The sequence below is a fragment of the Hipposideros armiger genome, unplaced genomic scaffold (assembly GCF_001890085.2).
Source record: "Hipposideros armiger isolate ML-2016 unplaced genomic scaffold, ASM189008v1 scaffold_67, whole genome shotgun sequence".
Classification (NCBI taxonomy): Eukaryota; Metazoa; Chordata; class Mammalia; order Chiroptera; family Hipposideridae; genus Hipposideros; species Hipposideros armiger.
The window spans coordinates 3,756,054-3,774,955 of record NW_017731417.1 but is presented as its reverse complement, the minus strand read 5'-3'; the positions used below and the strand labels follow the sequence as shown (position 1 = coordinate 3,774,955).

General features: G+C 47.0%; 1 protein-coding gene across 3 annotated transcripts in view; it reads right to left on the bottom strand.

The window, feature by feature from the left end:
• The window catches only part of DGLUCY (D-glutamate cyclase), a 63,111-nt gene that overhangs the window by 6,905 nt on the left and 37,304 nt on the right, over positions 1-18,902 (bottom strand). For all 3 annotated transcript variants that reach the window (XM_019642366.1, XM_019642367.1, XM_019642365.1), the window contains 4 exons: positions 17,480-17,740; positions 12,752-12,851; positions 9,208-9,356; positions 2,703-2,822 (listed from right to left, as the gene is read on the bottom strand). In XM_019642366.1, the coding sequence (XP_019497911.1) occupies positions 2,703-2,822; positions 9,208-9,356; positions 12,752-12,851; positions 17,480-17,740 (630 nt within the window). The remainder of the gene's footprint in view (positions 1-2,702; positions 2,823-9,207; positions 9,357-12,751; positions 12,852-17,479; positions 17,741-18,902) is intronic.

Genomic DNA, 18,902 nt, shown 5'->3' with positions numbered 1-18,902 from the left:
AGGGCAGTGTCACTGGCCCTCATATGTGGGATCCGAACCGGGGTCCTCTGGCGTCCCAAGCCAGCTCTTAACCATCGCGCCACTCGGCCAGCCCTCCCTTCCTCTTTTTATCAGCCAGCCTCATTGCACTGTTTCCCATTTAGGGACCACCTCATTGGCTCTTCTCTGAAGCCTGCTTGAGTCAGTTCCCCATTCAGCTGAAGAAGGATTGATTAAGTACCTGGTAACCTCTAGGTGCTAGAGGATCAAAAAAGAAAGAAGAGCTCCCAACCGGGGGAGAGAGGAACTGTGTGCACAACCCACCACAGGGTGGGGCCATTGTGAATGAGACGTTCACAAAGGATTATGGGAGCGCTGAGAAGGGGCACTCATTCTGACTGGTTTAGGGAAGAGTCACAGAAAAGGGTCATTTAATATGGGCCTTGTAAGCTGGGTAGCATTTGCCAGAGGAAGGGTGAAGGTAGAAAAAAATCCAAATATCCAGCGAGCACAAAGGCACATGAAAATACAAGGCATATATCAGAATATGGTGGGTGAAGAGCATGTCATATTAATACTGTATTTCACTGATTCTAAGATGTGCTTTTTTTTTTTACATCTCTGAAATGGAGATGCTTCTGACAGTCAATAGTATCTTACATTTATCATTGGCAGTGTCTTCCTTTCTTAGTGGTACATAAAATAATGGCAATTCTTGTCATTGATGGCATCTCATAGTCAATGGAATAGAGTAACCTGCTCTGACTGGATACTTACAGAGTGTGGCACTGTTCTAACGCCATACGTGAATTAGCTCCTGGAGTCCCTACAACAAGCCTGTGAGGTATAGGTATTATCATCTTCATTTATAAAACTGGGAAACAGACACAGAGGGGTTAAGTAACTTGCCTAAGGTCACACAGCTAGTAAGTGTTGAGATGTGAATTCAGGCTGCTGCCTCCAGAGTCCATACTCTTTTTTAAAAAATATAATTAAAATAATTTTAATTGTGGTTAAGAAAACACATAACCTTGAACCGACCATCTTAACGACCTTCAGGGGTACAGCTCAGTAGTGTTAATCATCATGTGCAACCTCAGAGCCCATGCTCAACCTCCATGCAAATGTGGAAAATAAAAACTTATTTGGGAAGTAACATTCAAGGGAAAGAGAAGTATTTAAAATGCAGCTTTACCAGGTAGAAATCATCTAAAATGGGTAGGTATTGAGTCTGAGAATTAGAAGCTGACACACGCAAAACTAAAAATGCTGATTGTGTTATGGTGAGGTGATGGGCTTTTTGCCCCCTTCCATCACCCTGCACCACCTGCCTTTTGAAAATGTCTATAGTATTACTGTTACATCATCTTTTCAATTAAAAAAAAAATTAAACCCATGGTGCATTTGAGCAATGACAGTGGCCATGCATGGTTGGATCATGGGGTACATAGTGGGGATTGGGGCAACGAGGCTGAGAGGGGCCCCAAGACCAGGAAAGGGGACTGGACCTGAGCCCACAGTCTGATACAGCCCATGAGGCCTCAGTCCCACTGCAAACTCTGATTTCTCTGTTGGCTTGGGATGCAGGCGCCAAACATAACAGGACAGCACGCTTTTGGGGCCAGGGTGCCATTGGCTTGTGGACCCTGTGGTGGGTTCTTTTCTCTTTTTACTTCAGTCCTATCTGCATGACTGTGGTTGGACCCGGAAAGCTGCTGACCTGCCGGGGCTGCCTCCATGCTTGGTGTCAGGAGACGAGGATGGCGCGCGACAGGGCTGCTGCACCCCTAATTCACTCTCCTGGGAGATCCCCCCGCCTCCCTGTTGCCCTCTCTTCACCACCCAGCCTGCAACAAGAGCAGCAAATCTGCTGTGGCCGCCCAGCCAGGGCCAGTCCGGACGACTTTACAAAGGTTTCCTCTAATCCTCATAGAGACCTACTTTACAGTGATGACAGCCAGGCTTGCAAATAAGAGCTGCCAACTGCCTGATTCCAGAGCCCTTGGTCTTTCTTGTCTACGTTGAGCTGAAGGAACAGACACAGTTCTCTGTCTTCAGGACCCGGCAGCTCCCAACCCTAACTGGAGGGGCCCCTTTTCATCTCTCTCAGCCCCAAACCCACAGATGTTCATCCGAAGCTTTCATTCCAAACAACCCCTCTCTCCCCACCGCCAATTGGGATCACCTCCTCTCTTTAGGGGACTCGGTCTGCTGCTAAAGTCACATCAGTGATGCAGCTGGCCAGGCTCTTGGGGTGTGATCAAGTATACGAGGAACCTACGTTCTGGGTGGCAGGTAAACTTGAGGAAATCTGAGGCCTTCCAAAGAGATTCTGCAGAGGCTCCCTGCCCGCTCAGATCCAAGACCCCAGGATAAAGGAGACCCACAGACAACGGATCTGTCAAAAGCAAGCACACTCTGGAGGCCTGAGGGTTCTTCCTTTCCTGGGTGTCCCAGCTGAAAAGCTAATGCACAGCGGAGACCAGAGACACAGGATGTTGAATATATTTTCGTATGCTTACTCGCCATCTGTGTATCTTCTTTGGTGAGGTGTCTGTTCAGGTCTTTTGCCCATTTTTTTCATTGGGCTGTTCATTTTCTTATTGTTGAGTTTTAAGAGTTCTTTATATATTTTGGATAACGAGCTTCTGGCTGGACCAGCTCAAACCGAGGTCCCTCCCCTGGGCAGCCAGGCCTGACTGACCGGCCATCTAATCACTCACCAGCGATGACAGCAAAGTCAGCCTCCACGTCACAGGCGATGACATCCCCGTTTCGTATGTGGTTCTTCACAGCCTCCTTGACTTTGCCCATCCCAAGCTCATTACCTCCATCACCGACCCCTGGAGGGAAGGGAAACTGAGTCAGTATACAGAATCAGGAAAATGGGGGGTGGTTGTGGGGCCTGGCATCCCCTCCACATGTCCTTGTTGCCTCAGGGAAGGGAAAGGGGTTGGCTCTGGCTATATTTTCAGACAACCAGGAGATGTACTTCTGCTTCACGTATTCTAGAAACTTCTCTCGTGAAAAATGAGTCAAAGTTTGGAACTCACCAGAGTGTGGCTATGCCCTCTCCTGGGTCACGTTCTCTAGTCACAGATGGAATGCCCTCTCTGCTGACAGGAGTATGGTGACACTCAAGACTTCCTCTCCTTCCCTGAGTGGCTCCTGTTCAGGAAGGGGCCGCAAGTCTCTGAGCCCCATTAGTGTGACCAGATGGCATTCCATTGGCGGGAGAGAAGTGGTATAGATTTTTAAAGTCAATTCTGTAATTTACTTTAAAGGCTTCAGTTTAAAGAATGTGAAGTGTACGTGGGTCCTGGGTCCATTAATTTTAATCTACACCAACCAGAGGGCTGCTGGTTATGATCTGGAGTAGTTTAATGAGGAACACACACCCCGGGGCGGTTGATTAGCATCTGAAAGAGATCAGTCTCAAGGCCAGTCTCAGCACTAGCATGTTCGTTAATTCGCATAATAAATGCTAGAACAAATAGGTTAGAATAAATAAATGTTAGAAATTATTGAACCCATTGGTGAAATGAATGGTGTCCAAGATAGATGAATTGGCTGAAAATAATTAGCAGGCACCTCCACCCTTACAGGAACAAGATGAAAAACTCTAACAAGCCCTGCAGCCTGTAGCCTTTGAGGTGGTACACTCTAGCAACATCATTCGGTCCTGTGTCCAGGTATTTCTGGAGGATTCTGTGAACTAGAGGTCAGCTGAATCTGCCTCTAGAAGATGGCTGCAGCTGCCTCATGATAACCACTGGCTATCACTTAGTGCTTGTCCAAGTGACTCAGGGGCAGAGGGCCCGGCTTCCAGAGCCTACAGAACAGTTATATAGTCAGGTGTCTCTTATTGAGGACATGTTCTGAGAAATGCATCATTAGGCAATTGCATTGAACATCCCAGAGGCGCACACAAACCCAGATGGTACAGCTTACTATTCACCTCGGCTCTATCTATGGTGTAACCTACTGCTCCTGGGCTATAAACCTGTACAGCAGGTTACTGTACTGAATACTGTAGGCAACTGTACCACAATAGTATCTGTGTATCTAAGGATATCTAAACATAGAAAGGGTACCATAAAAATACGGTGTAAAAGATAAAACATGGTTCATCTGTATAGGACACCTACTGGGAATGGAGTTTGCAAGACTGGAAGTGGCTCTGGCTGAGTCAGTGAGTGAGTGGTGAGTGAGTGTGACCTAGGACATCACTGGACACTGCTGTAGACTTTATAAACACTGCACACTTAGGGTGCACTAAATTTATAAAAAATGTTTTTCTTCAATAATAAATTTACCTTACTGTAACTTTTTTATTTTATAAACTTTAATTTTTTCAACTTTTCGACTCTTATAATAACACTTAGCTTAAAACAAAGGCATTGTACAGCTGTACAAATATACTTTATTTTTTAAAATTTTTATTGGGTAACAGCATGTTTTTTCCAGGATCCATCAGCTCCAAGTCAAGTCATTGTTCTTCAGTCTAGTTGTGGAGGACGTAGCCCGCCATCCCATGTGGAAATCAAACCGCCAACTTTGCTGTTCAGAGCACAAGCTCTAACTAAGCCACCCAGCTGCCTCCAAAATACTTTTCTTTTAATGTCCTTATTCTGCAAGGTTTTTTTTCTATTTTTAACATGTTTAATTTCTTTTTTGTCCTTTTAAAACATTTTTTGTTAAAACTAAGACACAAACACACACACTAACCTAGGCCTACACAAGGTCAGGACCATCAATATCACTGCCTCCCACCCCCACCTTCCCACTGGAAGGTCTTCAGGGGTGATAATATGCATGGATCTGTCACCTCCTATGACAACAATGCTTTCTTCTGGAACACCTCCCGAAGGGCCCACCTGAGGCTCTTATTGGGGAAGTGTCACTCTTTTCAGAAATAAATCCATGGTGGTTTACTTGGATTGCTTCTTTCTTCCATTATAGATTTTCTTGTAAGCAGATAATGCACCATGAACATTCCTCTCTATTAGTGAAAACCTTTCAGTGTTGGGGGTCCATGTTTTCAAACTTTTTAAGGAGATTATTGAGGTCTGCCAAAGCTTCTGCTAAACCTTTCACTGAATTTTCTTGGGGGTTCTTCTTCTTCTTCTCTGGCAATTTCTCTTTTCTTTTCTCTTGCTTCTTCAGCTATGTGTTCCTGTTCCAGTTCCAAACCTTCTCATTCGTCATTTCCTCAGGAATCACCCCTAGGAGCTCTTCAATGTCATCTTCACCCACAGCCAGGTTCAAGTTGTTTGCCGTCACGACCACAGCCTTGGTGATTTTTCATCCTTCTCATCCTTGGGAAATCCTTTGAAGTCATTGAGAAACCTCTTGAATGTCTTCTTCCAGATGCCCTTCACATAATCCTTGGTGACATCAGCCCAAGCCCAAGCAAGGTTCTCGATTTAGTCATAGATGTTGTAATCCTTCCAGAATTGCATCAGTGTCTCCTCGGTGTCTTCCTCAGTTGTAGCAACAGCCCGGGCAAAGGTCCTCCTCAGGCAGGAGGCCTTAAAAGCTGCAGTAACTCCTTGATCCATTGGTTGGATTGAAGCAGTGGTGTTTGGGGGGAGAAACCCCACTTTGATACTGGGATGAAGGATGTCCAATAAAAGGATGATGTCTGGGAGCATTGTCAACAATAAGAAAAATCTTGAAAGGTATGTTATTCTCCAAACATACATCTCCATTTAGCTGGCACAGCCATCCAGGCGGGCGTCTTAGAAGAGAAGCTGGGTCATCCATGTCTTTTTTTTTTTTTTTTTTAAAGATTTTTATTGGGTAATTGGGGGGATGGGAACAGTACTGGGGAATTAGGGGAAGGGGAACAGACAAGTTGCTGTCGTTTTGTTCTTCAATCTAGTTGTGGAGGACGTTGCTTCACTGGCCCAAGTTGGCACCATCATTGCGCTCTTCCCTGGCGAGGCAGATCAGGCGCCGGCTTCTGGACGGCCGCTCACTGCGGCTGCTGGCCGCTCACGCTGGCTGCTGGCTGCTGGCTACACACGGTAGCCCATGGCAACCCACTGCCACAGGGGCTGCAGCCTATGCCGTCGCCAGCGACTCACGGCAGCCCAGCTCCAGCTTGAGCTGTTGTTCAGCATCTTAGCTGTAGAGGGCAGTGTCACTGGCCCTCATATGTGGGATCCGAACTGGGGCCCTCTGGCATCCCAAGCGAGTTCTTAACCATCGCGCCACTCGGCCGGCCCCCATCCATGTCTTCTTATTGCTCCTGCAGAGCACTGGAGGGTGTGCTTTCTGAAGTGTATGAAGGCCCTTGGTTCTCACTGTGCCAGATCACACAGGGTGTGACTGTGTAGCCTGCAACACTGCCCCCAAGCAAGACTGTGACCCTGTCCTTAGAAGCCATGAAACCCGGCATTGATTTGGCCTCCTTATGGGTGAAAGTCCTGTCAGGCATCCATTTCCAGAAGAGGGAGTTTTCATCCATACTGAATATTTGTTCTGGCAAATCATTTTCTTCCACAATCAGCTTATCTAGAGTTTCTAAAGGTCCTTCAGCTGCTTTCACATCAGCACTCACAGACTCACCATTCACTTGAACATAATTTAATGATAGCGATTCTTGTATTGTTTAAACCACCCAGAGCTGGCAGTAAAAACATCATAGTTGGGTCAACACCACAAACAAACGTTTTGCTTTGGCCGTCATCGTCATGGTGCTGAGAGAGATACGTTTCTGTGTCTGGTCTTCAGTCCAGGTTATGAGAAGTTTCTCCATGTCTGATATACCGGTAAACTGTTCTCTAATTTTTGTTAGTCTCATTGCCTTCAGCGAAGCAGATCCTTTAACAGCTTCTGTCACTTGGTTAATGATCTTCAAGATTGTAGCTATGGTGGAATGAGATATGTCTGACTGGCCAGCAACAGCCATCACTGATTTTCCACCTTCGTAGTCCTTAATAACTTTTAATTTCATTGCCAGGTCAATCACTCAACATGGCCTCTTACTGGCAACATTAGCAGGGGCTTTTGTACACTTGGGGCCATGATGAACAAGCAACACAAGATTAAATCAAGCACAAGATAAATGATGCAATCAAGAGACATGGTAAATATGAGATGTATGAGGCTGCTGCCGGCATAACATGGCATTCTGTTTTACAGCAAACTTTTATATATATATAGCGTATTCTCTAAAATAACAAAATAAAAATATAGTAGGTTAATTACTAAACCAATAACATAGTCATTTATTATCATGATCGAATATTGCGTACTGGACACAATTATATGTGCTACACTTTTATATGGCTGGCAGAGCAGGTTTCTTTACAGCAGCGTCACCACAAACACACGAGAAATGCGTTGTGCTGTGATATTAGGATGACTATGATGTCATTAGGCAATAGGAATTTTTCAGTTCCATTATAATCTTATGGGGCCACCATCATATATGAGGTCCATGTTGATTGAAACATCATTATGCCATGCATGACTGTATGACAGTTTTTGTATTTGTTTCTACAAAGGCTTGGAAAATGTGGAAAACTCCACCAGAGGTTAGCATTCAGTTGTAAGATGGTGGAGAGGAACTAGAGCTGGACCCAACCTCGAGCATGAGAGACCTGGACTCGGCCAAAAGAATCAGACAATTGTAAATGACCAAGTGCCTCAGGTCCACATCTTGGGGATTTTTCTCAGAACGGTTTTCTAGATCCATGACAGCCCAGTGAATGGAGAAAAATAATAACAACACCTAGCATTGGTATTTTGTCTATTTCTGTCTCTGCTCTTTTGCATTTTATGAATTTCATCCTGTTCACTCCTCAGGCCAGTCTTGTTCGTGGCCTTGTTTTTGTCACTGAGCTCGCAGAGTCTCTGAGAAGGGCAGGACTTGGGTAGTAAGTGTAAAGTGGGTGTCTGGACTCTCAATTGAGTGCTACGTCCACGACAAGGCAGCTGCTTGGGGAAACTGAGGAATGGGGTGTTGATGGAGCAGAGAAGTGAAAGGACATTCAGGGGTGGCCCTGCTGTGCAGGGGGCTGTGGGAAGCCGCAGAACGGGCCTGGGCATCCAAGGGTCCACAAAGAGGGCAGCTGGAAGGTGCAAACAGCCAGCTCCACCTGCTTCCTCTGGGACCTGAGGCGGGGGCTCATTTTGGGGGGCACAGATTGGGGGTCTGCTCATCAGGAAAGAGCAGCTCCTTCAGACCCTGGATGCTCCTTTGGACTCAGAGACCCTTTTCTTCTTCACCCTGGGAATGCCTCCCCCAGGCCTCAGGTCCTGCGCCTGCCCAGCCCAGAGAGACAGGAAGCGCGAAACCAACTGCATTGTGGGGTACCACACCCATGGCCTCTTCTGGGAAAGGCCAGGGAGGTTTGCAGAAATTTTCTACCCAGCCCGGAAGACTTTCATTGTCTCATCAAAACCTTAAAAGCCTAAGGAGACTAATGAGTCTGGGAAACACTCTGAAGAAAAGGGATAAACACAGAATGGCAAACATGCCTTAATGATTCCAGGGTCTGATACCTACCTACCCCCAGGGGAGGAAGCTGGTTCTCCTTAGGAGTTACATGGAGCTTTTCAGAGATTCACAGATTTCATGGCAAGCATACCTGGTAGTGTCCTGGGAGTCTGGGCTCTGCTCCTGATTCTCCCAGCAACACTAATTAGCTAGACAACCTCAAGAAGCCCCACTAGAGCTCATTTTTAGACACTATACCCGCCCTATCTGCCTCACAGGGTTTTAAAGAGGCTTAGACAGTATAATGGTTGTGAAACCTCTTTGAAAACTATGAAATTTTCAAATTTCATACAAATACAATCACAACTATTATATCTTTGGCAATCAAAATACTGCACTAGTCATATATTTGTGTTTAAAAATTAACGTGCTTCATAAGGTGGTGCATAGTGCCCATGTATAATACATGCATCCTAAATGGCCAAAATAACATGCCATGCCTCAATTTTATTGTTACTATTTTATTATTAGTTTTAATATTTTAGAGCTGGGCAAATGGAATATGCTCGGTTCCATGCCATCTCCCTTCTTGCTTGTGGGAACACTGGATTTCTAAAGGACGGTGCAATTATTGTTTTTAGGGACCATAATAAAAGACCATCTCTGGAGTGGAAAACAATGATCCTCATAGGACTCTCTCCGGTCCTCTGTTCAACAGTCAATAAAAAGGCATTTAGTGCTGGTATGGTTTTGTTGAATTCTCGGTGCCCCTTGCTTACCAGTTGATGAGATTCCAGGAATCTTCTGCGCAGCAAGGAAAAGATCGTCAATGGGGTCAACCAAGTGCTTGATGTTCACTTTCCTCGCGTTGTAATAATTGCCGTCGGCAGCCCTTCCTGCGCGCTCTATCGCCACCAGGTGGTCGAATCTGCCAGGGAGCAAGCGCATCCGGTCCTTAATAAGAGTGTGGCTGCTTGTCAGCATGTTTTGTGTGGAGGACACTTCATTCTCTTTGATGCTTTCATTCCTCCTACTATGACCACCTATTATGTGCCAGGGCCTGTGCCGGGGGCTAGTCTCTCAGGTCATTTCAAGAAATAATATCAGAATCTTTAGCATTTTATTAGCGTCAGTGGCTGTGAGGACTGGAAGGCTGACCGTCAGGGTCCTGTGGTGGATTCTGCTGGAGCCCCACCCAGATCTCCATTAACCAGTGGGGAGCCAGCTCCCAGTGGCTTGAGTGTTGGCTGCTACCGGCCCACTGCTGCCCTCTTCCAGGATCTTGTTCCGTTTACAGACACAAACAGACTAAAAGGGAATTGAAATAGTAGACAAATGAATCTACCGCAAAATAAACTTTAGACAGAGAGAGAGGTAAGGGGCACAGATGGCATGGCGGTAGGAATGGGGGCTGTGGAATCGGGTCCTATAGGGCCTCGTGCCACTGGCCTTGGGCACGTTGCTTAACCTCGCTAAGTCTCATTTTCTGCGTCTGTCCGATGCCCTAACAACAGTGACTGTTTCCTACAGTGTCGAAAAGGGTTAAGTGAGAAAATGCACAAGAGGCGATTAGCATAGAGCTTTGAAACCGACTCAGGGCACTGTGTTAGCGGTGGCAGTGGCTGTTCTTATTAGGAGGAATATTGCTTTGATGATCCAATTTAAGAACACAAAAATTGTACTTTTATATCTCTTTAAATCTCCCCCAGGGTGGAGTTCTTTAAAATCTCAACTCTGCTGTGGAAAACTATGTGATGGTTCCTCAAAAAATTTTAAATAGAATGACCATATGATCCAGCAATTCCACTTCTGGGTATCCACCCAAAAGAATTGAAAGCTGGTTGTCAAAGAGGTATGCATACACCCATATTCCTAGCAGCATTACTCAATAGGCAAGAGGTGGGAGCAACCCAAGTGTCCATTAATGGACAAACAAGCAAAATGTGGTATGTACATGCAATGGAATGTGATTTGGCCTTAAAAAGGAAGGAAATTCTGACACATGTTCCAACATGGATGAACCTTGAGGACATTTTGCGAAGTGAAATAAGCCAAACACAAAAGGACAAAAACCGTATGAATCCACTTATATGATGTCCCTAGAATAGTCAAATTCATAGAAACAAAGTAGAATGTTGGTTGCCAGGGGCTGAGGGCTGGGGGGAATGAGGAGTTAGTGTTTAACGGGGACAGAGTTTCACTTTGGGAGGATGAAAATGTTCTGGAGATGGACGGTGGTGATGGTTGAACAACAGTGTGTAAGTACTTCATGATCCAGAACTGTACACTTAAAAAGACTAAATATTACGTTATGTATATTTTACCATGATAAAAAGAAATTTAGCTTTGAATGCTTTCTCTGTACATGCTTTTTACAAACAAAGTCTTCATGGCTGTCCATTTCCCTGGGTTGTGCTAGAATGTGGTAGCATCATATATGCTTGGGTGAGCAGGCCTCTGAGTGGGTACTGGAATTCATTCCTGAGGTGGCACAGCATGCCCAGTGCAGGAAAGGCAGCCCCTGGGGAGCAAAATCAACAGGAGAAGGGAGCTGGGACCCTGAGTTTCCTCTAGACCAGGGATCGGCAAACTTTTGAGACGGAAGAGCCTCCAGGGGTCAGCAAACTGTGGCTCATGAGCCGCAGGCTCTGAAGTAAAATTGAAAATGAAAATGAAGCTATCATATTTTCATTTATAAAATTGTTAAAGGATATTATTCACATAATGGTGATTATGTGAAAATATATTTATGGCTCTTGAATAATTTTTAAATTGTTATGAGGGACAGGATTGGCTCTTCCAGTGGTCGGCAAACTTTTGAGATGGAACGTACCCAAAGAGCCGCATGTGGTTCGACAGCCGCAGTTTGCCGAACCCTGATCTAGACCTATGTCAACAGTGATGAAAGGCAGGTGAGCACAAGAGCTCCAGCTGAGATCAATACAACCTCTGTCCCCTGTCAATGACCATTCTATTGGGTTGTTGGAAAAGTCACGACACATTTTTGTATTGATAAACATAGAAAAATATATCATGACTTTCCCGATGACCCAATACTTTCTGTTTCTGGATCTTCCCTCAAGGAGAACTCAGTGACACACCTTGTGAAGGTAGGGTGATTTTTTTTTTTAGGCCAGAAGGGTCCATTTAGCTTCCGCAGGAAGTACTTCACTCCTGGGAAGCCTGCTCCCTGGGAAAAGTTCATGGCTCTTCTCCAAAGAGAGCAGAGCCCTCTCTCCCCACAGTCAGACCTGGCGTACCTCCCTCCACTCGGCAAACAGAGCAACAACCTGTGTTATCTGGCATCAGGGTCCCACCCAAGAGAACTTTCTAGCTTCTCCCTGAGGAGCCAAAGTGCTGTTTGTATGGCAACCACTCTGGGAATATAAACATTTCTAACATGCGCCACACGCACATGCTCGCGGCTTTCAGTGGCAAATCGGATCCACAATCGAACTTTTCCCTGGGGACTCAGGGTCCTCATTATGAGCACCTGGTTCTGTGTGCGCTGCATTATAGCCCTGCCCTCCAGGCCTGTTAAAGCAGCGTTCTCAAATTCTAAGTGGACACTCATTAGTGGGCTGTGAAATAGATTCATTCGGTCAGGTCAGCATTTTCTGAAAAGCAGACAAGAACAGGCGAATAGAATAGTAGAGAATAGAATAGATCAGAATAAAAAATATCAGAGCACATTGCATGTAGCAAGAGTAAATATTGTTTTTTGAAATTTCTGTTTCAGTTGTGTATGTGTGTGGTTTGCAATGCAAAATGTATTATTCTTGACTGTGGTCAAAAAGTTTGCCAAGCAGTATATTAAAAGTTGTAAGGTCTGAAATACATCCTACATACAATAGTGTTTTGCAAAATGTTTGAACACAACAGTTAGTAAAAACTACACACACACACACACACACACACAGTGTCACAAGCGAGTACTTGCCATTACTATACAAGACATATTTCATCTTCCTAAGGTGCTGGATACCCCCCCTCCACCTGAAATGATTTTATTACTCTCTAATGGATAATGACCCAGTTTGAGAAACTGCTAGTTTTTGTTTTATATAACGTTCCTGTCTTCTCCCTCTGTTAAGAAGACATGCCATCTCTCAGGGACCTGCTACTTTCAGAAACCCCCTGTGAAGTCCCCAGTATACCATGAAACCCCCTGCCTCGTTGGTTCCTCCGGCCCATTGGCACTGCCAGGTTCATGGCTTTGTTGTTTCTGGAGGGCTGAGGTGTGCAGGGACGTTGCTGTCAAAGTTGATAGCACACGGGCTTTTCTACCGTCACCCACTTTAAGCTGGGAGGGCACACACATACCTAGGAGACGTGGGGTTCCTATTTTCACAGAGAAACGCCTGAGCTGCTTCCGCTGATCTGCCTTGGTAAGTTAATATTGGGGTCTGTGTCTTCAGAATACCTAGAGAAGAAAGGCAAAGGGTAGACCCATTAGCCCTGGCACTGCATTTTGGAAATTCACATTGGCTTTTCAAAAGCTTCTTTGGGGATTATCATTTTGATTACTGAATGACATTTACCTATAGAACACTTTGTTAGGTAAGCCAAGACCTGAGTCTTTTAGTCCTGAGTAAAGCCTAGATTGGTGGAGGGTGGGGGTGGAATCAAGCTAGTGTCACCAGTACTGTGGGCCAGCAAATACGCTCCACATAGATGCCACAATGTCACCTGAACAGAGGCTTGGTCTGGGCCACTGTCATCGTGATTGCTGGGGACACACTTAGGTGCACATGGTGACAGTGAGCCAGCTCTCTGCTAAGCATGTGACATGAACTCTCTCATTTAATTTTCACAACACTTCTGTGTGATAAGAACCATTGTGACCCCAATTTTATAGAAGAGGAGAACTGAGGCTCAGAGATTCTAAATCACTTGGGCAAAGCCAAGTCCGTAAGTTGGTGTCTCAACACCAGTTCCCACTCCAAATAGGGAACCTGACAGGGCAGAGGACATAACCCAGACCCAAGTGGGGTGCACATGGTGGGAAAAGACCCCTACACCTGAGCCACAAAGAACCAATTTATCAATATGGACAACTTATACTCAAGACAGGGAACAAATGACTGAGCTTTTTCTTCTTTAAACATTTCCTAGGCTTCAGTTATAAAAAGAACTGAAATCATTTTCATTAAATGCTCAAATCTCTTATACTTTCTTCGTCCACACATAATGTAAGTTCTGTAAAATCCAGCACAACAAATTGTACCCACTAAGCCACGGTGTGGGCATGCCCCAGGGCTGAGCTAAAGTCCAGTGGGAGCCTCTGAGCCTGCGACCAGGTAAGCAGGAAGTCAGAGCGACTTCTGGGAAAGTGCCGGCTAAACATATCCACCAAACCAGTTGTTAGATGGAAATGATTGCTGGCCTGTTGGTGGCAGTTGGCACAGTTGGCTGTCCCTTCTTTTTTTTGTTTTAATTTTTTTATTGGGGAATCGAGCGGGGGACAAGTTGCTGTCCTTTTGTTCTTCAGTCTAGTTGTGGAGGACGTCGCTTCACTGGCCCATGTTGGTATTATCATTGTGCTCTTCCCGGGTGAGGCAGTCGCTCACTGGCCATTGGATGGCCGCTTATGGAGGCTCTTGGCAGCTCACGCTGGCTGCCGGCCGCTCATGGTAGCTTATGGCAGCCCACTGCAGCTCCACTGCAGCCTATGCCGTCGCCGGCGACTCACAGCAGCCCAGCTCCAGGTCGAGCTGTTGTTCACCATCTTAGCTGTAGAGGGCGCAGTGTCACTGGCCCTAATGTGGGATCTGAACCGGGGCCTGCTGCTCAGAGCTGGAGTCCCAAGCCAACTCTTAACCAATGCGCCACTCGGCCGGCCCTGGCCGGCCCTTCTTGATGACAACACGGTCCCTTGGCTTTCTTTCTTCCTTGGTGCTGCTCCTTCTTTGTCTCTCTGCTGACTTCCCCTCTTCTCCTTCACCTCTTAAGGTGGAACATCCCAGGGCGCAATCCGGGGTCCTTTCCTCTGTCTCCATTTATTCCCTCAGTGATCTCATCCAGTGTCTTGACTTTAAAAGCCATTAATATGCCGACCGCTCTCCAATTTATCTTTGCAGCCTAGACTGCTCTCCTGAACTTGACTCGTACATCTAACTGCCTGCTTGACTTCTCCACTCGTGTGTCTGGTAGCTAGCTCACACGTTCAGTTACCCAGCCTCAATCCTGCACTCATTTTAAAATTGTAACTGTGGTAAAATACACAAAGTGTAAAATTTACCATCTTACTCATTTTTAAGTGTACAGTTCTCTGGCATTAAGTACATTCATGGTGTTGTTTGTCACCACCATCCATCTCCAGAATTTCTGCATCTTCCCAAACTGAAACTCTGTCCCCTTAAACACTAACACCCCATTCCCCCTATCCCAGTCCCTGGCACCCACCATTCTACTTTTTGTTTTTATGATTTTAATTACTCTAGAGACCTCATATAAATGGAATCATACACCATTTGTCCTTTTGTGTCTGGTTTATTTCACTTAGGATAACATCTTTAAGTTTCATCCATGGTGTAGCATGTGACGGGATTTCCTTTCTTTTTAAGACTGACTAATATTCCATTGTATGTAGATGCCACATTTCGTTTATGCATTCATCCATCGACAGACACTTCGGTTGCTTCCACCTTCTGCCTATTGTGAATAATGCTGCCATGAACATGGATGTCCAAATATCTGTTCAAGTCTCTGCTTTCAGTTCTTTAGGTGTATACCCAGAAGAGAAATTGCCAAATCATATGGTATTTTCTATTTTTAATTTTTGAGGAACCACTGTATCATTTTCCTCAGTGGCTGCACGATTTTATATTCCCACCAACAGTGCATCAGGGTCAAGCCCGCTCCGCCCTCCATCTTCCTCACCCCAATGCCCAGCAACTCCATTCCTTCGGTTAACTGCCAAAACCTTAGACTCTAAGCAGCAGTTCTCAACCTGTGGGTCGTGACCCCTTTGGGGGTCGAACGACCCTTTCACAGGGGTCGCCTAAGACCATCGAAAAACAAAAAGATACTTACATTACGATTCATAACAGTAGCAAAATTACAGTTATAGAGTAGCAACGAAAATAATTGTATGGTTGGGGGTCACCACAACATGAGGATCTGTATTAAGGGGTCGCGGCATTAGGAAGGTTGAGAACTGCTGCCTTAGAGCAACCCCCGATTCAAGTCTCACACCTGCATCCAATCCACCTGGAAATCATGACTCGACCTTCACAATACAGCCTGTTCTGGCTACTTCTCACGACCTCCGCCTGTACCATTCCTCTGTCTGGGTCCCCTGATAGCAGAGTCTGAGACAAAGACCTGAGTGCAGGTGGTTTATTTGGGAGATGGTCCCAGGAGGGAGTTGGGAGGGATCAGGGAAAGAGGACGGGAAGGAGGAAAAGCCAATAGGAGGGTGTGTGCATTTTCAAGGTCACTGCTCTAAGCAAGGAGGCCTCAGTTCAACTGGGACCGGCTTGTCTCCAAAAGATGAGACGCAGGGCACTGGCCCCCATCCCCCACTGTTTGAAGGGGCCCTGGAGGCAGTCGCCCCCAAACTTCCGGGCTGAGTGGGGTTTTTTTACAGCTTTGGAGAAACCCTGCAGAACACAGGCTTGTGGTGGGCCGGTCCGGACAGTGTGACTCAGAACTTCCACCCCAGCCATGGCTGAAATCACAGGGGGCCAAAGGGATGCGTTACAGGGCACCACCCACACTCTAAGCCACCCTCGTCTCCTGCCTGCAGTAACCTGGCCAGTCTCCTGTTTCTACCCTTGTCCCTACAGTGACCCAGGTGACCCTAAGCCAGAACATGGTCCTTCTCTGCTCTGTGGCCTCAAGGGCTTCCTGTCTTACCCAGAATAAAAGGCCAGGTGCTCAGAGTTCCCTTGAGGCCCTTCTGGTCTGGCCCCTGTGACCTCTCTGTCCTTCTGTCCAGCTCCTCTTCCTTTCATCCACTCCAGGCAATTTGGCTGGCCATTGTCCTCTCTTAAACCTGCTGGGCCCGCACTCCACCTAGTGGCCTCTGCCCTGGTCGTTGTCACAGCCTGGGACACTCTTCCTCTAGCCAGCCCCAGCTCCGCTCCTTCAACAACTTCAAATCTTGGCTCAATAGGCACCTTCCGCGTGAGGCCTTCTCTGACAATCTTTTTTATGGCAGCCCAGCACCTGAGCTGGGCACTTTGCATCGCCCCTGTACCGTTTACTGTCTGCCACACTCCATTAGAGTATACATGCGCCATGAGGGCAGGGTTGTGGTCAGGCGTGCTCACCGCTGGATCTCAAGAGCTGAAAATGGTGCCCAGCACATAGTGGGTGCTCAACGCACATTTGTTGAGTGACTAGATTCCGTATGTTCAGACACAACCTTTTTGAAACTTCCAGTGTGACTGGTGCTTTAGGGTGTGCCTTCCTGGGGTTTCAGAGGCCACAGGGAAAAACATTTCCTGAAGAATGCATTTTGAGGGGCACCAATAGACAGGTGGTGGAAAGCAGGTGAGATTCACCAGGCTCCCAGCTTATGCCTGAACAGCACCTGCAGGATGAGGAGAGGTGAGGCACCTGAGACCTGCCTCGGCATCCTAGCCCCACATCAGCGTCACCTGTAGCGTCACCTGTAGCGTCACCTGTAGCTACAGGAACCTGGGCAGCGTGCAGCATCCCCCCATTTGGGCCACATGGGCCGCTGCTGTCTGAGGCTTTCAACCTCTATTCTTGACTATCCCACCTCCAACTCTGGGGGTCCAGCAATGTCCTGGGTAGCTAAGAGTCCTCTGTAGGTCACCCTCGCCTCTCATAGGAAGGACAGCAGGTACATGGGCTCTGAGGCCCGGTGGACCTGGGTTCAAATTCCAGCTCACCATTCCCGCCTGGGTAAATCACCTGGACCTCTCAGAGTCTCGGTGTCTTCATCTATAAGATGGGGGTAATGTTGCTTATAGCACGGAGTTGTTCTGAGCTGTAAGGAAAATACCCCAAGCCAAGTGCACAGCAGAAGTTACACAAACGCTGATTCCCTCCACCGTCCGCCCTCATCTCATGGCTCACCTTGCTCAACAGCCTCTTCAACAAGCTTCTCGAACAAACTCAAGGCTCTCTGGTCAACGATCATGGAGACGCCCTTCTTCAAGGCCTGCAGGAAGGTGGCCAGAGCAATGGCTCCGGGGGGACCATCTGTCTCTTCCGGAGGCTCGTGTTTGAAATGCGTGGGGAACCCAGTGGTGAGGAGCACAGAGTGGGCATGGGACAGCGACAGGGAGGCCCTCAGCAGCTCATCTTTACGGAGCAGGTGCCCGATCCCCCTGTTGCCTGAGATCACACACACACAAAAATAAAATAAAAATTACAAAATAATGTAATTGTGTTTCAAGGAGAAACTTATGCAAACAGTAGTTTGGTATTGTTTGTTTCAGAGGTGGATTTGAGGGATGTGCCAGAGATTGTTTCCCAGAACGGACTCTCTTCCCCCGCCCCCAGTAGTGAAGGGTAGCTGGGTAAATGGCTGGCCAGCCTCTCTTTCAGTTAGCTGTGGCCACGAGACTAGGTTCTCTCTAGGTATAGAGTGGTCAAAAGGGAACTTGAGTGGAAGGGGTGTGTATTGCCTCCAGGCCTGGCCACACACCTCACAGGTACTCCTCCAAGCTCTTCCCTTCCTGGCCGCTGAGATGTTGATAACTGGCGCCCCCTGGGGGTCTCATGATGTGATGGCAGAGCTGCTGGGTCCCTGAGTGACTGGATGGAGCAGAGCCCCCTTCCTGCCAAACTAGAACACACACCCTGGAAGTCCCACCTGGACTGCTGCTTGAGAGGCATATATATCTGTTGTATTTGAACAAAGCATCTTGGGGTTTATTTGTTATAGCAGTTTAGCAAACCCAAATACAAGGAATATAGAAGGAAGAAAGGACACAGTACTGTCTTAGTTGGAGATTCCCCCCAAAAAAACTTAAGACGAGGGCTTGGGTGCAGATATTTCAGTGGAAAGTGAGTCCCAGAAACCAGTCAGGAGATGCATGAGGTGAGATAGAAAATGGAGAGAAGGCATTAAAGGGTGTGTGGGTGAGCAGGCTGACTCCAAAGGCATCTGGGGATCAATCTTGCTTGAGCTCCTCTAAAACATGGTATGGGACACATATAAGGACAGGGAAACTGGGCATTGCTGCACTGGCTCCTGTCTGCTCTTGGGTGAAGGTTGCCCATTGGAACATTAACTCCTTGGCACTCTTGGGCTGTGCCTTCTCTGGTGGAGCCTAAGGTGGGAGCTGTTATGCTAGGAACTGCCCACTGCAGCTGGGGTTTGCGGGGGGGGGGGAGCGCCAGCAGCATCTGCTATAGACACCTCCAGTGGCTGCCAAGCCAGTCCCAGCTGGGCAGCACGGTCTCCTAACTCTCATCACATACTGTGGTGCCTTTGTCTAGTCTCGGGTCTCCTCAGAGCATGTCTGTCCATGTAAAGGTAGGATGTGACTCC